General features: G+C 39.1%; 1 protein-coding gene across 2 annotated transcripts in view; it reads left to right on the forward strand.

The window, feature by feature from the left end:
• LOC104930083 (zeta-sarcoglycan) overlaps positions 1–23903 on the forward strand; it is a 344655-nt gene that overhangs the window by 78465 nt on the left and 242287 nt on the right. The window contains exon 1 of one of the 2 annotated variants that reach the window (XM_027282958.1): positions 6290–6677. The exons of the other annotated variant lie outside the window; for it this stretch is intronic. Within the exon in view, the coding sequence (XP_027138759.1) occupies positions 6582–6677 (96 nt within the window). The 5' untranslated portion in view covers positions 6290–6581. Of the gene's footprint in view, positions 1–6289; positions 6678–23903 lie in introns of those variants that run through there. 2 annotated transcript variants of the gene reach the window in all.

A 23903-nucleotide genomic window follows, 5' to 3' on the forward strand; every position in this document is an offset into this window, starting at 1 on the left:
AGATCTGTGTGGGTCTTTACACTGTCATTGGTCAGGTGTACACACACTGTAAACGATACCATTAGCTGTAGAGTGTGACAATCTGCCAATAAAAATCAGCCATCAGCCAACACTTCTGATGTTCTCTTCTGATCTATGTTGATCTCATATGTTGCCTCTGTGAAGACTGAATGACGGAAATCGAGTAACAAGGTTGTTTTAAAAATGTATGGATTAGAAAGTACAGATAATTGCATGAAAATGTAAGGGGTAGAAGTAAAAAGTTGGCTGAAAAATAATTTCTCCAGTTAAGTATAGATACCCAAAAATTCTACTTAAGTAAGGTAACGAAGTATTTGTACTTTGTTACTTGACACCTCTGGTAAATAGTCTGAAGAGGCCAGTGAAGCACTGAGAGTTTTAAAACCACCAACTAGTACTCTGCAGACCACATGAGGAAGACATTGACAGTTTGACCAGCTTTATCACAGACTACATTAACTTCTGTACAGACAACACCATGCCTACTAGGAGGGTATGGTGTTTCTCCAACATTGACAGATTTGACATGACATCTCACCCCCCTGCATGTTTTTCCCACCATGTAAGGAGGAGTGCTATACAGGTCCTTCATTCCAACAGCTGTTAGACTCTTTAACACCAGCATGACTTCATAGCTTTCTTCAGATAGACCTTGTGTATATATTTCTTACTTGTAAGTAACATTGTGTATACCCCTTATCTTATCTTATCTTATCTTATCTTATCTTATCTTATCTTATCTTATCTTATCTTCATTATAAGACAGCATGATCAGTGCTGAGCAATAAAATATCACTTTGCAACATTCAGCAGTGAATAGTGTAAGGGATTCCAATAAAATCCGACATTTTCAAATGTATTATATAAACTATTGGACTTGGCTTGTTTGCTGCCTTACATGAATGAAGATACAAATGAATGAATGAAGATACAAATGAATGAATGAATGAATGAATGAATGAATGAATGAATGAATGAAAGCTTTAGTCCTCCTAGGAGAATATGCTTTGCACAAAGAGCATAAAATAATATCAACAAGCATACATTACAGCACATAATATAAAGTAAAACATAAGCATCATAAAAACCTGCTGGGCATGCTCTACTTTTGCTCTGAGGATTATTAAGCATATTCAGGCCATAGAGGTTGCCTCGGGCCTGTATTGCTTAACCATGTTGTGTTTATTAATGCACGGTGTGATCGATGGAGATGGATCCCTGTTAGCTGATTGGGTTACTGTCTAGTAGACTAGTCTTTTGGTGTTTCAGATATTATAGTTTTCCCTGTCAGAAATCCGATAATGCTAAGCTGAAAGAGAAGATGTAAATCTCTGAAATAAGACGTTTCAAAGCTTTAAAGACATTGATTTCTAATACTGCAAATATTAGACTGCAAACAACAAGTATAGAAACTAAGCACTTTTTCCCCAGAAATTTAAATCTTACTTACTAATGTTTAAAACATATTCTTCACTTATAAAAATTAATACGAACTTATTTCCAACCTTCCAAATCTTGATTTTAATGTCAAAGGTTATGACAGGATCCTCATAGAGTTACACAGGGCAGTTGATATTAATATTAATTTCACATCTGTGCCATCGGTGGTGACTTACCCGATGTGTTAGCATGGTGCAGGGACTGCGGGTTTTTAGTGGAGCTGGGTATGCACCTAGTCTCAGTCAAAAGAGCAGAAATACATATTCCAGTAAAAAGTATTGTCTGCATATTGTACCATGGTTTGTTAACCATATACTGACATTCAAAATGTTCAAATACAGAAGATTCAATGTGTAGTATCTGTATTTCATTACATTTTGTAAATAACCAGTCCCAAACTAGTATTTGTGTAATTCACACTGAGTATTGCATATATTTGTGACCATTGATTGATTGAACACATTCTGCATCAGCACATTCACACCAATGCTGGTTCTGCCCTGCTTATGATTAGCCTCCCAACACCATTATCTCATCATCAATAATCATATTGTTTGATGCTGCTTTTCCTGACATTTAAGCAGTAATTGATGTCATACTTCCAGCTCCCTCCATGTTAAGTGTCCCACTGCATACTGATTGAGAACCTGTTACACTTTGAATCCTAATCAAGAGGGCTTTCACTCACAGTCAGTCTGTCTCACTCTCTCTCGCACACCCACAATTAATTAATTTTAATGTCCTACTGATATATGACCACGTCATCATATCTTTCCTGGCCTAAATGGATAGGTGTGTGCATGATTACGTGTATGAATCCATGTGTGTGTTTGTAGACAGAGAGAGAGAGAGAGAGAGAGAGATCGAGTTAGGAATGCAATCTCTCTGATTAGATGAGCGTTTAATAGTCCAGGTTGATAAATCACCATGAAAACTACACATCCTGTAACCAACAGACTCATGACACATGACTCATAATGGACAGAGAGAAAAAGACAGAAACATAGAGCCAAATAGACCCAATGGAATACAACCACCATGAAGTCTGTACCTGCACTGTCCATTTGTGCTGTGTTGATCTCTATACATTTACTGTACATGCATACAAAACAAAAATCTTTAAATACATTTCATAATGTTGCAGTGTTTATGTAGGTCTTACTATAAATGTTATTATATTTTTTCAACTGCAAGTGCAAGTCTTAACTCTGTCTCCTCAACACTGCATGAGAGAGAGAAGGGTACTTGCTGACCTTCTGTGCACTAGGCTTTGATTTATAGGGACAGTACACAGTGCATTGATGAAGACTTGGGATGCCATCCATGATGAGAGTAAACATAAACAGTAGGTAGTGTGAACAGGTAACTGCCCCGCTTATTATTTTACTGACACACACACACACAGAAAACCAATCTTGGGGAATAGATCTTGGGGGTCTCTGTAACAAAGGGTCGATAAGTCTACAGATAATCACAGGTGTGTTTGTAATGTATCGGTGTGTGGGGTGAATCGAGATTAAATAGAAGTATGGATGATTGAATTTTGTGAAGAAGATTATATTTTCATGCAATTGGCATGTTTCATGTCAGTGTGTGTGTGTGCGCTGGTACATACATGTGTGTTGGGTGCTTGGCTTCAGGGTACCATGGGAATGCAGGGGAGCAGAAAGGCTGTAGATTAAAAAAAAAAAAGTACTCCTCTCTTTGAAAGAATTTTCTCTTCCTGCCTTCTTTCTCCTCTTTCACTCATCCTTCTTTTTTTCCACTTTCCTGTCTTGCCATTTCTGAAGACTTGCTCATATTGATAGAAGACATATTTTTCACATCCACCATGCAATTAAGATGAGATGGTGCAGAGTAGAACTAAAATTGATTTTCTCATGGGTGACTAAGGAAATAGCAATGCACAGCATCAGATTGAAGTTGTTAAATGACCAAAAGCTTAGACTGAAAAAGCAAGTAATAACATTTATTATTTTTTAAAAATCTGAAGAAAAATATACAAAACCATCATAACTATACAGAATTAAAGTATGAAACTTAAAAAAACTAAACAAAACTCTGGGCTTGGAGTTTGTAAAAGATTTAGCTTGCAATTCTTACTTTGTTGGGTCATTTCAGGTGTGTTCATCCATTATTTCAGACACTAGGATTTAAAAGCAGCACATTGACCCTGATTTTTACAGATCAATGCTTCAGCTGTAAAAAAAAACTAAACAAAAATCTATTATCTTTATGGCTAAAAATTTGGTTTTTAATTTAAATATCTTTATAGGTCACTCTATGATGCACACTGAAGTGTTATGGCCTGAAAAGCCAGTTTGTGTCTGCATTGATTGTGTTTAATAAGTCTAGGTAGATAGACCAGAAAGAACAAACAACACAAGCAAACAGGAGGAAAATAATAGAATGGAGAAAAAAGAACTAAAAGATAAACTCTTGACAAGAAACTGAATCGAAACTATGACCATATGCAAATATGTACAACAACAGTGCCTGGTAATATTTTGTACTTGGTGAGAGTAAGTCCAGCAATTATTCTGCTTTTCAGTTTCTTATCTGTGTGATTTATTCAAAATGTGACTCTGCAGTAACAGTTTGCATATTCATTCACCGCATGAGCCTGCTGCACATGTATACATTCTAAGTCTGAGCAAGCCCTTGAATGCTGTCTTACTTTGTGTGTGTGCCTGTGAGTGTGTGTGATGTGCTCGTGCGTGCGCGCGCGCGCGCGTGTGTGTGTGTGTACACTGCAGTACTGCAGCCCAACTGATAGCTCAACACATTGTGGATTCCTTCCTGCGAACATACTGAATACATCCAAAGAGAGTGAGAGTGAGCGAGAGAGAGAGAGAGAGCACTGATTTATTCAGCGGAACAGCAGGAGGTAGAGAGTGTGAAAGTCAATAATTTCAAAGTTTATTTGCTTATGCAACAGCTCTATACTCTGATCTTCATCATCCTTCAAACTTGGTTCAGTAGGAAAGTATAAACCTACAGACTGCGGGCCTGTGAGTTTTGTTGTGTGTATGGTATGTTGTTGTTCTTGGCAAAGTCTTTTTGTATGCACTCCAATATATATGAGTGTGTGTATATGTATGTGTGTGTCTTTGAGGTGAATAATAACTTTTTTCTTATTACGCTGGATACGGCACGGTGCTTCCAAGCTTCGCTCACTGGAGTTCAATTACTGGGTTCCCTCTGGCTCGCCTTTTATCACTGAATAAGTAGTTCCCCGATACTGCGTGTGTGCGTGTGTGGTCAAAGACACAGAGTCGCATAAGGTGAGAAAACATGCAGTGAGGTTTCTACACACACTGTGTACAAAAACAGCCAGGCATGGATGCACACATTCACTCAGTCACTTACACATAGGCACAAAACATAGCTGCACACCCATGACATTTTCCGTTTTCTCCGTTGGTGAAAGGCATTCATGTTTTTTTTTTTTCCCCCACCTCAGTAGTGTTCACCTCCCAAACACACACACATACCCACACACACACAAAGGCACTGCAATGCCTCTGAACCATGGGGACATAGCTTTGGGTCATCAACTGAATGCCTGCAAAAGAGAGATAAATAGTGTCATACTTTTTTAACCTATAGTGATATTGGCACACTGATTTTTCTATAAAACTGTATCGAGCACTTAGGATGAACAGCCTAGTGTGTAGAAGTAATGAGCAGAGCCTCAGGAAGGGATGAGGGAGAAAAAAAAACCCACTAGTTCGCTCTTAGTCGGGTGACATTTCTAGATACGTTTGTTTGAATATTGAGAGTTTGAAGTCTTGCTGTCATGAGTGCAGTATATTTGTTTAGTGAAGTACCAATAAGATGTAACACTTGAAGGGATTTACTCTTTATGAGTGAATAAATGTCACGTAATCGAGAGCAGCTGCATTTAAAAAAAAAAAGAAAAAGATTTAACATTCAATCTTTCTATCCCAACACACTCACATACAACCTTGTAAATGTAATATTACTGGGTGATTGGAAATTGAAACAGCACTTATAAAAAGAAGTACCTGAATTGATATGGTTGTATTGACCTAGAAAGAGATATTTTGCATTGTTTGAAGTGAGGTTTTATGACAGATAACGAAACGCTTAAAATGTGTTTAATGTGTCTACTTTTTTCAGATTCATCCATTGTATTCAGTAGGCTATTTTGGGCTCCACACGCCCATACTTTCACTCTGTATAGCTCAGCTTCTCTGATAGAGTAATTAGCAAGAGATAGTTTGGGTATTTTGAAGTGGGGCTGTATGAGGTACTTATGCATAGTCAGTGTATCACCTACAGTGGAGTGTGATCACAGCAGTAGAGTTGCACTGCAGTAGACAAGGTCAACAGAAAAACATATTTCAACCACATTAAAAAGATCCAAAGAATATCCATTTCAGTGTATGATATAATCTAATATTTTAACTGATTTACCTTGCCATCAGTTAGCCTTTTTCTTTTGCTCACTGTATTACACCGTAGATCAGCTGTTTGGGTTGAAAGATCGGGCTTCACCTTTCAAATTAAAACATTTCAAAGATAGTGTATTCTTATGTTTTTTCTGGCTCAGCTCCACTTCAATTTTAAAGTACTATGATACAGTATAATCCGAACACTCCAATTCATAACCCTTGGTTGACAGATATTTGCTCCCATTGGCTTAAAAGTTACACAGTTCAAATTAATGCTCAACTTTATGTTTAAAATGTGTACAGTCTCAGTGGAAGCTATGTGTAAATAAATTCATAAACACATGAGGAAAAAAATGCTCACAATGTGTTTAATGTCTGTATTATTTCCTAGTTTAACCATTTCATAGCGTATGCTACTTTATTATGAACCCGTGTACTTTTACTCTTGTCCACTGGATAGCACAGCTGCACTGACAGAGTAATTAGCAAGAGTCCCTGTTGCTGTAAAGATTTCAGATGCTGTGCTAACTTTAACTCAGTGTGAGTTGGTGGAAGCAGGCTATTGACAAATTTGTTGCAACGCAGAAGGAATGAAGAACCCCACCAGTACAATGACAATACTGAGGTGGAAAGGTGGTGGAAAGACCGACCTTGTGGACAAGTTGGAGTCAAAGATATTCTGCAGTTCAGGAGCTGACAGTTATGCTAACATTTCTAGCTAGCTCCACCTGTGTAGCCTACAGAAGTCATTTAATGTTTGGATGTTTCTGCAGGAGGAGAGCCACCGGTCCATTCAAGGTGAGACTGTGTTAATATTTAAGTCTGCTTGCTGGTTTGATGGGCAGTGCTGCAGTTTGTGGGGCTGAATTGTCAGTGAATGTTTTGCTAACATGCACCTCTGTGCATCATAGACATATATACATAGACGCCGCATTGACGTCGCGATACGTCAACGTGTCCGCCATATTGGATGTGGCAGATCTGCCCGTAAACTAATACAAGGAAATGGACTGAACTTCATAAAGCGCCTTTCTACAAAGTTCTATATATATGTGTGTGTGTGTGTGTGTGTGTGTGTGTGTGTGTTTGTGTGTGTGTGTGTGTGTGTGTGTTTGTATACTGTGTGTGTGTGTGTGTGTGTGTGTGTTTGTATACTGTGTGTGTGTGTGTGTGTGTGTTTGTATTCTATATGTGTGTGTGTGTGTGTGTGTGTGTGTGTGTGTATTTGTATACTATATGTGTGTGTGTGTTTGTATACTATATGTGTGTGTGTGTTTGTGTGTTTGTATACTATATGTGTGTGTGTGTGTGTTTGTATACTATACGTGTGTGTGTGTGTTTGTATACTATATATGTGTGTGTGTGTTTGTATACTATATGTGTGTGTGTGTGTGTGTGTGTTTATATACTATATGTATGTATATATGTTCATGTGTAATGCTCTTTATTCAGAAACCCTCATGTCACATCTACATTTCAGGATCTGGTTATTATAGACACAGATTAAATGTTAAATATAAATATTTCAATATTTTTCATCACAGTAACAGTGTTACACACATTAGTAGCTGTAAACACTCAGCATTAGAAAAATACATACGTTGGTTTGGTGCTTACATAAGGAGTAAACATTTATAATCATCACTTTAAAAGTTACATACGTTGTTTTTGGTGCCTGTTTGTTTCCCAGATATATTAGTGTGTGTGTGAATGGGTGTATAAGAGACATTAACTTAAAGCACTTTGTAGAAAGGCGCTTTATGAAGTTCAGTCCATTCCCTTTTATTAGTTTACGGGCAGATCTGCCACATCCAATTCAGTGCTCAATGCTAACTCAAATCAGGTGTGGCACAGGTGATACACAGACGGCTATGGATGGAAAATAGAACATTTGTGATGATTTATCAGGCAAAGTCACTCTCATTGTGAGCGTTTCATTGGTTAGGACAAAGCAGGTAAAGTGTTTATCAGTAAAGCTTTGTCTGTAGACCACAGGACTCTGATACTTGTTTGTTTTGTCCTATTGTAAACAGAGTGAATTTCATATAAGCTCGGTGTGTGTGCATGTTCTGCAACAGCATCTAACTCAGATACGGACAGTGCTGATGGTGTTTGTGTGTTTATATTTACCCTAGCGTAGCTCAACTCTGAATTTTGAGCAACGGTGACTGCAAAATTTAACACTAGGAAGTAAAAAAGAAGACAAAATGGCAGCTACAGTATGTGCCAAGTGAGAAAGTTATGTTCAATCAGTTGATGGCCATTCGTCTATAACGTATTCAGTTCTCCCAACACATAAAAATGCATTAAAGTATGCAACGCATTACCTACCTCTTAAATAAGTAAAAGGAAGTTATTAGTCAGTGCAGAGTATGAGGGAATAGAGGAACCATGAGAGGGAACAGATCAATCAGCGGAGGAAGAGGGGAAAGAATGAATGAAGATAAACAACAGAGGGAACGCAGGGAAGAGGTTGGTAGAGGAGTGGAGGAGCAGGAGAGAGTAAAGGAGAGGGGGGCGAGGAGGAGTAAAGGGATGAGAAGGAAGACGAGTGCAAGAAGAAAGATGTATGCGAGAGGGGATAGCTAAGAAAAGGCGAGTGACTGTGATTCATGTCAGTCGGGCTGCTCTGCATCATCCTGTATTCACCAGCTCATGATCTACCACCGCCTCAGACAAGTGTGTGTATGTGAGTGTGTGAACACTTTATATTGTGTCTACTCTCTGAGGAAATGGTGCCAAGGTTTGGATAAGGATACAGATAAAGACAGGAGATGGGGTTGTAAATCACACACACACACACACACACACAAACACACACCATAGGCAGTTCGACCTTGACTTGGGCTGCTACCCTCCACCTCTCATGAACATGTTGTGTATTATTCCCCCTTCTCCTCCTGCAGCTGGAAACCGATGCTTATCTACTTTACACAAGATAACGGAGAGCACATAAGAGAGAGAGAGAGAGAGAGAATGGGAGAGGGTGATAGAGAAAAAGACGAAGAGATAGGGAATGCGTGAAAGAGAAATGGAAAGAGAGGAGTGAGAGGGGTTGTAGCTAGAGAGTGAGAGAGTTGGGGAGATAGAGGAATGAGTGAGGGGTCTGAATAATAGACAAGATATCCAAATAATAGATACAGAGACAGGCCAAACTGATGTGCTGCTGAGTGTGTCCTATATTTGTTCATTTGTTAAAGGAAAGGCACAGATGGAAATCTCCTGTGTGTATGTATGTTCTAGAGACCTCTCATTAGCTTCGAATGGGGGAAATGCATAGCAAGGCTGGGTGTCCAGAAAAGTGTCAAATACCAGAAGCTGCTTTTTAATAACTGGTCAGATCCGTAATCCAGTTTCATTTAAAGGGGCACTCTACAGATTTTTCACATACGCTTGAGTTTATTCGTCTCGAGTAGTGTTACTCAGCTTCTGGAAACAGCTGTGTAATATCAGAATCAGCTTGATTACCCAAGTGTGTGTACACAAACAAGGAATTTGACCCAAAAGCACGCTGTGTAACATCTAAATTTGGCCCAGAGGACACGACATCCATCATTTCCAAAAACAATTTGAACTCGACTCATCAGACAACAGCACACTTTTCCACTTCCGTCAGTCCATCGCAGATGAGCTCGGGCCCAGCGAAGTCGGCAGCATTTCTGCATGTTGTTGATGGCTTTCTTTTTGCTTATTTTGAGCGCTTTTTTGGGCTGGTTTGAGTCGGTTTAGCAGACAGGGGTAGAGCTAACAGCTCCTACAGAGTGTGCAGTGTATGTCCTCTCTATGTCCTCTTCAGGCTAATGCCATGAACAACCCTTGGCTTCTTACCTTCTGTTCTATTCATCATCGCTAGAGAGATCGCATAGCTGAAGATAGCACATTAGTCTGGAGTACAGTATGTCCTGGTTAAAAGTCACTGTGTCCTTGAGTAAAATGCGGAAGCAGCATTCAGTGTTCATGTCGCGTACTTCATTGCAGTTTACTAGAACTATTGCATTTATGTAACTCAGTTTTTTAATGTATGTTCTCCGCTGTGCAGAATTGAAATACATTTTGTCACTGCAGTGTTTAGTCAACGCTGTTCTACATGCAGTAGGAGCTTTGATACAAGTACCCAGTTATGTAAAATATAAGAAATGATTAATAATACTGAGCATGATAGGGCAATCAGATACTTCTGAATTGTGTTTGCACTGCTGTATATGCATGTGTGTGCATATGTATGTGACCAACCGCCTCCTACACCAGCTCTATTAATAAAAGTATTATCCATTGTGACTCATTCTCAACGCCAACTCTGGTATGCTGACTCATACATATCATACTCCACCAGCACAAGTTGTTTCTCACTTTAAATATTAGTAACTTCTTTTGACCTTGCAATAGCCCCTTTGGTTTGGTTTGGGTTTTTTCTCCAAGTAAAGTGAGACTAATTACTCAGGAAGTCAATAGTCCCTTGGCTGAAGTAAACCTGGGTTTTCTCAGAATAGTACTAATTTGTAATGAGTTCAGCAGTCCCTTGCTTAAATCTCAAATTGGGGGTTTGCTCAAGATAAAACAGTGCAACTCATTAGGACCCCAATGGTCCCCTAGCTACAGCTTCCTCATGATAAAATGGGACTAATTTGTTCTGACTTGAGTGTTCCTTTGGCCAAAGCCACACCTTTTATTCCCTCAACTAAAATGGTACTAATTCATTAAGATTTCAGTAGTCCCTTAGCTGAAGAAGATGTGTCTTTTCTTGGAATGAAGTGGCACTGATTCATGACAACTTGGCTAATGCAATTGAAATAAATAATAAATAATGTCTCAAGTACAGCCTCCATTTCACACTTTAGATTAATCAAAATAGGGAGAACAAGAGAACATGTCCTGTATACTGTAAACTAGTATTTGTATCACATTGATGAAGATAATAATCATTCATTGAAGTTATTTCCAACTTCTCATGGGGACAAACATCTATTATTAAAGGTGAGGACAGACGTTCTATTTTCTCTCAAGGTGGAAAAATGAGTATAATCACTAAATACAGAGGCATGTGTACACAGAAACATACACTGACACTAGTTAATTGTACATACACACAGCCAGGACCAGTACACAAACTGTGTGGTGCTGACTCATGGAGATTAGAGGAGAATAATAATCCTATTATCCTGTTGTCTTTCCCCCATGTCTTCTATTACACTTGACAAGAGCAAAATGGATGTGTGTGTGTGTGTAGGGAAAAGAGGAAGAGCATATGGATGCACCAGTGTGTCTGTGTGGGTGTTTGCTGTGTTTAGATATGTACATGGATATGCACAAAAAAAAGGCAAGTTATTCCGCTCCCTATGGAATGGCGTTTCGGTATTGGTGTGTATGTGTGTGTGTTTCCCAGTAGCTAATGGTTTAATAGCTATAGATGATTATATAGGGGCCAAAACATCCATTAGAGTCAATGGAAAATCAATAGTTGTCATATGATGGACTTAAATGTGGGCTCTAAAAGCGTCCAAATGTTTTCTCTCTCTCTCTCTCTCTCTCTCTCTCTCTCTCTCTCTCTCTCTCTCTTCTAATGTCAATCCCTTGTTTCTCTTACCCCCTTTCTCTTCTCACCCTGTTCATTTCTCTTTCTCCTCCCATATCCTCCTTTTTTGACTGTCAAGTATAATTTGTAATTATGCAACCCCCGATCCACTTTTCCTCTTGCTCTCCTTCTTCCCACCCATTATGAAATGTTCCTCTCCGTCTCTTCCTACTGCTCTATCTTCCACCATCAAGGTGTTCAAATTTGTGTTCGTCTCCCTTGAGTGCTGGATGTCCACTGGCTAAATATTCTCACTAGCCATTTAAAATAAATGACGGGGGAAAGGGCAGCAATGGAAACTAAATTGCCTCATTTTACACACTTAAACACACACAGCCATACACACACACACACATGCAGATCAATTACCCGTGAAGGTGCAGGCGGTGATGGCCTACTACTTGACACTTGAAGCTAAGTGTTGACCTATTGACCCGGAGCTTCTTGGTATAGTTGCTTCCTAATGACTTTATCCTTCTCCCTAGTATCTCTCTTCCCCCTTTCTCTCACTCAATCTATCAATATTTCTCTCCTCCTCTCACCACTTCTGTCAATTCTGACCTCCATCTGCCTTCCTTTCTCTTTCTCTCTTTGTTTTGTGCACACAGCAGTATCTGTCTTATTCCACCCACTCGCCTAAAAACAAAGCAAATGCCAATTGTCATTGAATTTCTATCTATGCACGCACATGCAGTCACACTATTGCAAACACCCACATTTAGACCACTGAAAACATTCTTATCCTCAAATCCACCTATGAGCTTCCCATCAGGTATAATTTGAACATACACCTCAGAAGCAGCTAATAGATGCACGCACAGTTAAAAGGAGGCTGTCTGCCTCTGAACCAGACAGATCATTGCATTTCTTATGTGTTGCATCAATACTGTTTCTTTCATTTGGTTCCCATGACATTAGGCCTTTGATGGAGACGGTTGCTGGTAATCCAATACAGCCAACTGTAACTATAGCAATTTAGCACTGATCCTTTATCTCATGCCTAAGTGTGTTTCGTGTGCTTCTGCACGTTGTCTTTATATCCACTGATATGTCAATCTCAGTCCCTTACAATGGATTACTATTCCAACCACAGCTGCTGAGAGGTTCACTATTCATTCTGGAAATACAGGGCTTGTGTTCAGTGCATCTCTTTTACTTGGGGATGCCCTGAACGCATTTTATACCACAAATTCTGACTAGCTATGATCCATATCGGTAGATACAGATTATTTTCTGTTTTGTCATAGCAGATGGTGTTTCTATCTTTAAAATTTCTATAAAATTTATTTATGGAATACCTTGAAAATTACAAAAAAAAAATAAATAAAATAAACAAATAATTCTTGTACTTTAATGAACGTGTCATGTATTTTTGAAGTTCCATTTATCAGGTCATTATAATTAAATTGCTCAGCATTGCTCGTCACTGAATTTGCATCTTTAAGTCTATTTAATTGAACAAAATATTGTCTCTCATCTTTATTTTGATTCTCAACATTCTGTAGATGTGGACCTAGAATATATTTTATTTTATATTTAGACTATAAAACTGGAGCTAAACACATCTGCATACAACCGTCTTCAGAAGGCAATTGTAAATATGAAAACAGTTCTGGATAACACACAACACACATCCAATGATGGTGATTACAGAAAGGTTTAGTTAAAACAAGTTAGTTAGTTAAAAATCAACAATCATAGCACACTCACAATAAAAGAGATAAAAAGATACACATTTCCAAATGAATTAGGTACATAGACCTTGTTAATGTTTTCTTGGTCTAATCCGATAAAAGGCTGGGTGGTTATTTACTCAATCACAAATGGTCCTTCTGTCCCCTGAAGGCCAGCCAGAGGTATATCAATGTCAACAGAACAGGACCTAGATCATTCATTCTCTCTCTCTGTGATACTTCAGAATGTGATGTCTCAGAACATTTATTATGTGTGCTCAGGTATCATGTCCACTAACCGTCATGTCTGCACACGTCTGCTTGTGTATTACAGCACACTGCCTGTGTACAGCATGCACGTGCAACAGTTGGCTAAACAGACAATGCTCAAGGTGGTGAGCTGTCCCTAATGAGAGAGTGAGCTGGAAACAGGGGCTAATGTTAGACACAGAGCATGCGTGTTGTTTTGCCTCAGTTGCTTCATGCTACAGTTCCACCACACTCTTGGGACATGGTGGGCTGGAGCAGTGGGTGGGAGAGTTGAGACTGGGGCAGAGAGTGTAGCAGATAACAGCCTCCCCTGTTGCCTTCCATGGCAAACAGTACAGAAATTACAAACGGTTTGAACAAGGACTGAAGGAATTGCAAGGCTTTATGGACTGACCTGCATGTGTATGCGTGATGTTTATGTGTGCTTAGTGCAAGGTAAGATTTTATAGTTCCATCTAGTGCTTGTAAAAGGAGGCAGTTTTATCTTCATTCCTTCTTGGAACGTGTTCACCTGTCTTCTTTGTCCTACTACTCTCTGCCAGTCCTTCGTCCTCCTCCGCTCTCTGATCACATACTTGCTTTTTTCCTCTTGCTGTTCCTCCTCAATTTCACTGGTTAAAAGCAGATTGTGACTTTTGAATTGTGCATTGACGCACTGACATGACAAAACCTTTTTCTTCCTCGTATGTTTAGTCCTCATTATGTAAATTAAGTAGGATAGTTACAGTTTATTACAACAGGGATGTTAACTTTCTTGATCATTTATAGCTGGATTTATAGTCAATGGAAATCTGCTGTACACATGTAGCTACAGTATAATACAGTATAGGTGATGATTGATAGTTCTTTTCAAGTCAAAAAGTAATTTTTTTTATCACACATGATGCATTATGTCACCTATACACCAATGTCTGGCCCAACAATGACAAAGAAGTAATTTTAGATGGTATTTTGAAATTTGACTTTTCCTGATTTACCATAAAAGTTGTTCATGACTCATCCTTAGGGAATGTGCAAATTTTGCATCCAATGGAACACTTTCTAAATGATTTTGAGGGCTGCTACATGCATCTATGGATCTCACCGATTGCTGTACAAAAGCACAACTTTCTTACTGTATTTATTGATTTTGGCGAAACATCATATTTTGTACAGAATATATTCTAAGATTATCTATTGTATAATAAATGGCTGCTCACTGAATCTGCTATTGGTAGGCAACAGAACTGGGTCAGAAGCCTTACTGTACTGGACCAGGTTCCAGCACAGCCTCTGAGACCAACAGGGAATAACAGTACACTACAGAGGTGATTTACAGACCTTCCTGACTCAGCCCTGTGATGCCAGGAGCTAAACCTGCATGAAAACCACCTTGGTAGGCTACTGTGTCTTCCCTGCCAAACAGGCCACTGCTCTGAGGTTGTGTTCGGTCCCGGGTCCAACTGTGTTCAGTGGGAGGTAGATGCTGACAGTAGATTAAAACGCTGTCTGCAGTTCCATAGCGGTGAGGGTGTAACGCACTCTCAGCACTATTGGCAACAGTAAACACTAATCAATATCTGCGACAAGTCTCAACCGATCTGCCCGTTTTAATCAGAAAAACACCAAAATATGTGGAAGCAAATAGTATTCTGTTTTTTTTTTTGTTTGTTTCATGGGACCTTTTTGAACATTTTGAACATATTTAATTATATTCTCCACAGTAACTGTGTTTACTTTATGTTTACATGCTTAGGATTGTGGGAAGGACCTTGTTTCATGACTAAATATGGGATTATTTTGTGCAGTGGCTGTGTTTACGTTGTTTCATCCACTGTAGAGCAGTTAGCCTGGTTTGTTGTAAAAATAGCTCTGCTCAATACTGAAAAGGTGAAAATAATCTAACCAACACCCAAAATTTATAGGAGAGAAAAGCAGCCCATGCTGACCAATTAAAGTTTTTGTGGGCACCATGTGGTGTCTTTGAAGCCACCATAGCCAGAATATAGTCTACATAATATTTTAAGGAGGTGGACATCAGCTATGACGGAGCCCAGCCTGTGTTGTAGATTGCGGTTAAGTGTGTGCCCCCACAGCCCCTTTACCCTGGACTTTTCAACTGGGAGATAGACATGTCTGCATGGCTAGTTCACTCCATTCCAATAAAAACAAAATGTAGTCACAAAAGATCAAGACCTTCTTAACTAAACAGAAAAAAACACAATTGTACATGCTGTAAACTCAAGTTTCATTCTTTCACCAAATTAAGATTAGTTTAACTGCCTTATTAGTTCATCACAACGATTCATTCAACACAAATACTTCATTCACAGACAGACAGACAGACAGAAACAGAATAAAACTCATCCAAACCATCTTGGTTTGTCCGTACTCTGTTCCAGCAAGCAGGAACTCGAGATGAAATTGTAATCCACCCAAAATATTCTGGCTCTGGAACTATTTTGCTCAGTGTGTGTGCTGTGTCACTGAATAGAAGTCTGTTTCAGACCATTAAATTAGCAAAACAAAAAACAGAAATCACCAATCATCATCAACAACAACTGGGGATTGTCTCAGCCAGCTGCTGATAACCACTGTATTCATCCAGTCGTCCAATCCTAATAAACAATCAAACAGCGACTAATTTTAGCAAACCAATGCTTATCCATATAAACCAATAATTATGCCTTAATTCAGAGAGCTTTGGCACCCAGTGTGACAAAGAATGAAGATAAGGACAAACCTGTCTACAGTCTTTTCAACCCTGGTTTACTTATTTATCTGAAGAGCTGAAGATTTTATGTTATTTATCTGAATATCATTTATTTTAATGAGAACATACGTCAAATCAGGTAGAGAGTTATGGCTTGAAACTGCTTCACAGCCATAATTACAGTACAGCTCAGCTTTAAGCACACATGTCCACAGACTTTTATTTTGGGAGTATTATGAAATGGTTGCATAGAAACTGGCTCCTTTCAGATAATTGGTGGTTAAACGTTGCGTACCTTACCACTAGAATAATGATAATGATGACGGGGGAAAAAAAAGATGAGATTTAAAATCAGTCGAACCAGCCACATGACCCTGATTCTGCGACGGCTTGTATTTACTTCATGTATTATAGATTGAGTCTGTTATGTAGAAAACACCAGGCGGGCCAGTATCATTGCCTACCGCAGAGGCAGACAGCAAACATGTATTTGCTGAGTAAATATTAGGCTGCTTGGACAGGCATGCAGTGGTTGTCATGGTAACTGACCCATATGGGATGTTGGAAACTAGATGCCATATTTAGAGTTGCGAGCCAGACATTTTTGCCTGCTGAAGCAGGTGATTGAGTAATTGATGGTACCACTGAGTAACTCCTAAGTGTGTGTGTGTGTGTGTGTGTTCACCATAGATAAATTCACCTGAAGGCACGTTTTCATGGGTCTGTGCTGACATTTTAGCACTGTTATATCATGTTACCACAACACATTTTCAGTGCATGCATGCAGCCATGTGTAGGTTTCAAGTCAACTGGCTAAAAGGAGAACTGTGTATGAACTGTAGCTCAGCTGATTCGCTCTTGCTGCTTTCATGCTGTTAAGAAACAGAAAGAAACTGGGCCAGGGCTACAGGGGCAGAACAGATGGACCATCAATGCTCTAACTCTCTTTTCCTCAAGTCACTCTGCTTTATTAGCATGAATATTAAGCGATCACTGATGACAAAGCGGGTAAATATTGTCAAAGTTGTAAATGTAAATAACCTATTTTACAGCAGTAAACTGTGCAAAAATCATGTTTTATGTCTGTGTTTACACAAAAACTGAAGCCAGGGTGTACAATTAGTGTATGTGCTAATTGCATGTGTAGTGCTACAAAATACAGCGCCAGACATGTATAAAGAGGGCGGCTGAGAGAGGCTAAGACTGCCAGACTGTTAGAGAAAAAAGGACGGGGGTGGGGGGCAGAAGTATTGTGAAGGTTGGAAACCAATTATCTACTAACAGTGGATTCTCCTCAGGGACCACTTGAAGACCAGCATGGGAAGCTGTGTGCATTTGTGTGTTTGTGTGGGTCTTAGTCTGAATTTGTGTCTGGACAGGGCAGTTGAGGCAATTATAAGTTAAAAGTTCCCATTCAGAGCTGTTGTTTAAAATCGAGTGTACAAGAAGAGAGGGAGAGAAGTGAGTGTGCATTTAAGGATATAGCTGCTGATTTTCTATATATATGTACATATTTAGTCAACCTCCAAATACATAAATACCTAAAACTATACATGGTTTATTCCAAAAATGATCAGCTATATTTGTGGCTTAGCTTGTTTGCCTACCACTGTCACAATATATGAATGAAGCACCTTGGTTGGACACTGCTAAGGTGTACTCTGCAGTTAAACTTGATTCAGAGTGGCATGAGGAGAGGGTGTTTACAGAGATTTTTACTGTCATATTGACAATCTGGAGTTGTGAGTAGAGGACACAGTGTACCAGACACAGTCAGCCATATTGACTATATAAAACCTGTTTATGAGCCCTGTAAACTTACTTGAAAATAACAGTGGGGGATGATGGCGAAGGTTTCTGTCTGCATATGAATGGAGGGTAGGCTCTTTGTGTGTATGGGAAACAGAAGGTGGCTTTATTTGTTTGTGCATTTGGGCAGTTAGGTGCAGTTGTGTGTGAAGATTATGGTTTTGTTTATATGTGTTTATATGTGTGTGTGTGTGTGTGTGTGTGTGTGTGTGTGTGTGTGCAGAGGTGCATGAAGCAGAAGTAGTAAAGTCCGTATCCCCACAACCACTTTCTTGCTTCCCTCACTTGCAGACAAGGGGGAGGGATGCAAGGATGGCAGAATGATTGCAAGATGTTTTTGCAAAATGAAAAATCCTCACGCAGTCAAGTTAAGCCATGCACTCATGATGACTACAATTATTATTTTTTATTTCCTTTATATTATTCTTTGATATGAAAATAAGATGCATATTGTCGCTTTAAATAGACACAGTTTGACAGTGGTGCCATTTAAAGTAGTATAGAGCTGCTGTGGGTGAATATTTTTAATTTTTTTTTTTTCTTAAGTGATTATTTCTACAGTACATCAGGTCAGCTGCAGTGACCAGTCAACAGACAGATTAGCAGTAGAATTGGCTTCCAGTGGAGGATGTCTGCACAATTGTTTCCTCCTGCCCAAAATGGAAGCCTCCTTTGTTCTCTCCCTGTGTTCTCCTGTAAGCCACATCCTTACACATCCCATTTTGAACATTCTTGATGATGTTGGACCTTGACGATTTCTAGGTCAGAGGCTGGAGGACGAGGAGAAAAGGTGTTCTTGGTCAGCCGGAGTTATACACTTTTTTTTTTAACCGTAAACTCGTACATGAATATTGACCAGGCCATATTATTGATTTGTTTATTAATCTGTCTCGTCATTCATTCACGAAGGGCAGAAATTGTGCTTCAAAGGACATTTATCAGTCTGATCCACCACAATGATAGTGGAGTTGAGCCATGCAGCATTTACTTGTCTTTCCTTTAGAGGCACAGATACTGATATCGTTTAATTTTTGTCTTTTTTTCTGTAGTTTTTCTGTATTAAAATGTCTGTTGTGTCTATGTGTCCTGCTCTGCAGTGTGTCACTCTTGGGGGCTGCATGTTTACCTAAAGGAAAAGTGGTAACAGCCCATGCATAGTATGAGGGTTTGCAAATGCTGCCTAAACGTTGCAGAGGTGTTATTGTGATCATGGTTTCTGAGTGTTATGCCTCGTGCCTTATCACTGCATGCCAATGCTTTGAAACATTTGTGGTATGTGTGGTGCATTTATGTGTATCGTGTATGTTGTCAGTGGGTACTCAATATGAACAGGCACATGAGTGGGTTAATAGACTTACAGGGTGATAAGGAGAGGAAATCGAGATTGGGAAGCAATATGTTCCTGAGTGGAAAACACACAGATGGATAAATGTGAGTCAGGGATAACAGCTTTATTCTGTATGTGTGTGAGTATGAGGATTGCAAACTTGGCAAGGTCTGATTATCATTGTCAAGTTAATTATACCTCATCTTTCCTTGTTTAAACTTCTGTCTGGCTACAGGAAATGTGGCCAGGTTGGAATAAATGAGTGTCACCCACACATTCACATTTATGCAGAATAAGTGAGAACCGTTGGTGGCTGCTATAAGGAAAAGCCCATGTTTGTGATTTGAACACTCCTTTTTTCTCTGAGGTAGGGGGTTGATTCGTCTGCCTCACAGCTTCTTGGCGCTGTTCTTTACCTTACCTTTTTTAATAAGGTCGAACCATCCATTATACATAACCATTTGGAAAGAGGAATATCAACTAAGTCAAAATTTATTAAAATTCCAAGTCAAAGTGCAACAAAACATTGAAACTTTCTATTGTATTAACAAAAGAAAATGGCTCTGCTGGTAGCTGTTCACCTGATTGATTTTTAAGTTATCTTTTTTTTTTTTTTTTTTACTATACATGTCAGAAGGCACATTTCGCTGTTGGGGTTCTAAAGGCCTTCTCCAACTTTCTGTTGATCCAGAAGTTACAGAATGCTGAAAATGCCAGACTGCCTGAATCTTCCTGTGACGAAGAACCAGAGAGAATAAAGTGCTTCTCTGGAAAAGAGCATCATATACACATATTTCAGGACTTACCAAGGTGCCAAAGTTCAAAGAGTGCAACAGTGAGGTCCACAATGTGGGATATGGTTTCTCTGTGATATCCTGCTGTTTTCCAAATCACTCACGGAGAGGTATTTGTTTCCTTGAAGTAACTGAAATGTATAATGTACTCTAAATGTGGATTTTTCAGGCCTAGTGAGAGCATAATAATGCATTGCATTAACATACATAATAGTAGTGACTGGGGTAACTTTAGTTGTGAATTTTAATTAGAGTTTGCACAATACCAAAATGAGTAACACGATACTATACCAGACAAAGTATCACGGTTCCGGGTATTAGCGCATACTGCAGCCTTTTTTTAAAATTATATTTTTATGAACTGCAATGTATTTATCCAAGTATAAAATACTTGTTGTTTGGTGCAGATAACATAATAAACATAAATGGAATTAGACTGAAACAAGTTTGAAACAACGAGTTTGTTTTTTGAGCAAAATTAATGTGTGCCATTGACGACGACGGCGCGGCAGACTCGCCGCTCGGGGCCCAGTGCTTCTGCCAGGTGAGTGTGTTGTCTCGTGTTTTGTGATTGTAAGCACATGCGAGCGCTGGGCGAGACAGAACTTTAGCTTGTTTGTTTGTTTTGAAGCGTGTTTCTATATGGAAGCGGAGCTTCTTCATGGAGTTCGTTCTTGCCGGCAGAAACACACGAACACACCATCAGCTAACAGACGGGCCCAGTGTGTGGAAACAGCCTATGTCACCAGTAACAGGCAAACAGCCAATCATTCAGCAGCTGTGTAGTTTGTTGCAGGTGGTTTGTTTACAAAGGAGTAAGGCAGTGAGAAGAGAGTAGAGGCAGTCCATAGTAGCGGAAACGGGCACCGGTAGTATAGTAATCCATAGTAGTAGTAGTAGTACCATTGTGTAGAATTTCTGGTGTAGTAAGAACCGTTACGATTTGGCACCGCAGGGTACCGTGGGTATCGTGCAACTCTAATTTTAACTACTTTTTATTTGCATATAAATACTGTATATTGGTTAACAAACAAATTACATAGACTGAAGGCTATTGAATGGACATTTATGTTTACAATTAAGTTTAAGGCGATTCCACCAGCTGTGTGTTGAGCAGGGAAAAGTTTCACTGATCATATTTCGGATATCAGGGGAAAGGTTCCTCACCTAGGGTGGCAGTTTTTTTTTTTTTGTTTTAGTTTGCTATATTTCATGGGAGATTGTGTACAACAAAATTTAAGGCACTAAGCTTTATTGCAAAGAGCAAACAAATATTGAAATTGCTAAGCTCAAGGAAATCAATGTAGCATTCTACTGGAGACCACCTTGCTGATAATGTGTCTCTATGGCTTGACAGGGATAGGGCGTGGTTTTCAATGCCAGCAACAGGGGTGTTGTTTTCTTGGCACATTGGCACATCACATTCAAGGTTGATAAACAATTTAAACATCCCAGTGGCAGATGTTAATTATTTGTCCAGAGCAGGTATTTTCTGAATCCTGGCAAACATACCAGAAAGACAGAAAATACACAAAACACTGAACAGGCTGAAGAGTAAGAACACAACGTACAATGTAGGAGACCTTACCTTACACAGAAGCCAGGGGAACATTTCCAAAGGAGAAGAAAACTCACTGTTTGTTACAGTTTTCCAGGAAAAAATCAGATTTCTTGTTATGAGCAGTCATAAAACCAAGAGTCCACCAATATCATGTTTATGGGAAACAAAGGAGGGCACAAAGACAGCATGTGACAGCATGTGGTATTCGATAGTTACATTGGCATACATACTAACAGAAACAAATACAACATTAATAAATCATAATGCTTATCTAGTTTAGTTCACTTCACATGTCATATGAGATTTTTCTTCTTTATCGAATAGAGCTAGACTGCAGGAAATGGCAGATGGTCCAATACCCTATAGTTGCCTAGAGGAAATTTTAATCAGGTGCCAGAAAATGTATTATACTGAATCTTGCCTTCCTGTCATTCTAAGTGAGCATCCTGTGATATAATGGTATTTGTGCTGACCTACAGCAAGTCTGATACATGGAGACTAGTTAATCTCACTGTGGTTGTTAGTCACACTATATCTAATAGGATTGATTACTTCCTTATATTAAGTGATTACTTAGTTACTAGATCATTATTTATTTATTCCTACTATTTCTCATCAAATATGAATATCATTTTTTCTGATCATGCTGAGGCAACTGTCAACATTGCCTGTGGTATTCACCAGATGGAGGCTGGAAATGTAGATCAGAAGTTTCCTGCAGAAAAAGAACATGTTTTTATTTACAAGGACATTGATGCTCCCACAGTCTTCTCCTGAACTGCAGTGGGAAGCAATTAAAGCTTAGAAACAGAGGTTTTATTATCTATCATTCAACATTTGAAAAGATAGAAAAAGCTGCAAGAAAATCAAGACTTAGCCTCAAGGTACAAATGTCTAAGGGAAATTTGATAATTTAACTAAGTTAAAAGAATACAAAAAAAGGAAAAAAATCTTGACCCACGGCAAGCAAGGTAAAAAAACGAAATTAATTTAAAATGATTTCCTGTTGTTAGAGATAACCTCTAGCATGTCCTTGTTAGGCAATTTTCTATCCTTAGGCTGCACATGGTCCACTGTGGGCCTTGAGGTCCTTGGCAGTGTTATTGTTTGTCTTTGACTAAGTGCCAACCATATCTCACACTGTGGTGGCCATGGTCGAAGGAACCTGTTTGCTGCCTTCCTAGTCATAATAGATAGCTTGCCATTGACGTTCCAATCTGCTAAACAGACATCTGGTCTCCAGACAGAATATGTTGACAAAAACACTCCATGGGTAAAGACATTCTTTTACTATTCTGGGAGCGTATAGTATTTGGGGTGTGATCTTTGGGTTTAAAGTTTATCCACCACACAGTTGTCAGAATGCAAGACTGACTCAAGCACTTCTGTGTACTTTGAGAGTGTCTCTAGTTTCGCTTGATCAAGCGTCAAAATAATCAAGCATAGGTCATCAGAGCTGCTTTGAACACTTTCTTCCGCCTGACCATCAACCATTGACCATGACTTCAGCAACACAGTCCTTATTACCTTTATGTAAATATATAAAACTGAATGCAGTGCTAGCAAAAATGGAATTATGGGAATTTGAATGAACATAATGAATATTGTGTGCATGCTAACGCATGATTTAACATCACTACCGTTACTTTTAGAACATTTTGATTTGGTGGATCATTTTTTTTTTTTTTTTTCAGAGGATTAGGTACAAACAATCTCCTAAGCAACTGTCATCACCAATGGGCGTATGGTCCCGCTACTTTCAAATATAAGGGACAAAGATTGGGGAGACTCACTCTCACAACTCTGTTCATGAGGCACTTGAACCTCTTGCTGAGGCTATCAGACTGATTTCAAACTTGAGTACCTGGAGTATATATTGGCTCTGAGTTGATGCTTATGCAGATGGAAGATAGTATCCATCTTGAGAAATCTGTTCTCTTTTCGTCTCTAAATCAGTTCATTTGCAAAGCTCTCAGGATATAAAGTAAATGCTTATAATGCTGTGAGGTTTTTCCATTATTAACTATATATAGTCACACCATTTCAGGAAAGTGGGGATGACCTGAAGTACAAAGGTAACTAAAACAATCAAGAGGGTGGATCACGATTAATCTGAGGCTGCCTGATGTGCTTGTCTCTTACTCATTGTTGGTGCCTCTGATATTTAGGCCCAGTGGGGTGACGTTTCGAAGATGGAGGTCCCACCTGGCACCGACCGGTTGGGGGTGTGTGTCATAGTAGAAGAATATCTATATGTCAATCCGTGTATCTTGGAGATTAACAACAGTACGAAGGGGTACAAGGGGAGCGTTGTACCTTACTGGAG

This window comes from Larimichthys crocea, chromosome X (assembly GCF_000972845.2).
Source record: "Larimichthys crocea isolate SSNF chromosome X, L_crocea_2.0, whole genome shotgun sequence".
In the NCBI taxonomy this organism is placed as follows: domain Eukaryota; kingdom Metazoa; phylum Chordata; class Actinopteri; family Sciaenidae; genus Larimichthys; species Larimichthys crocea.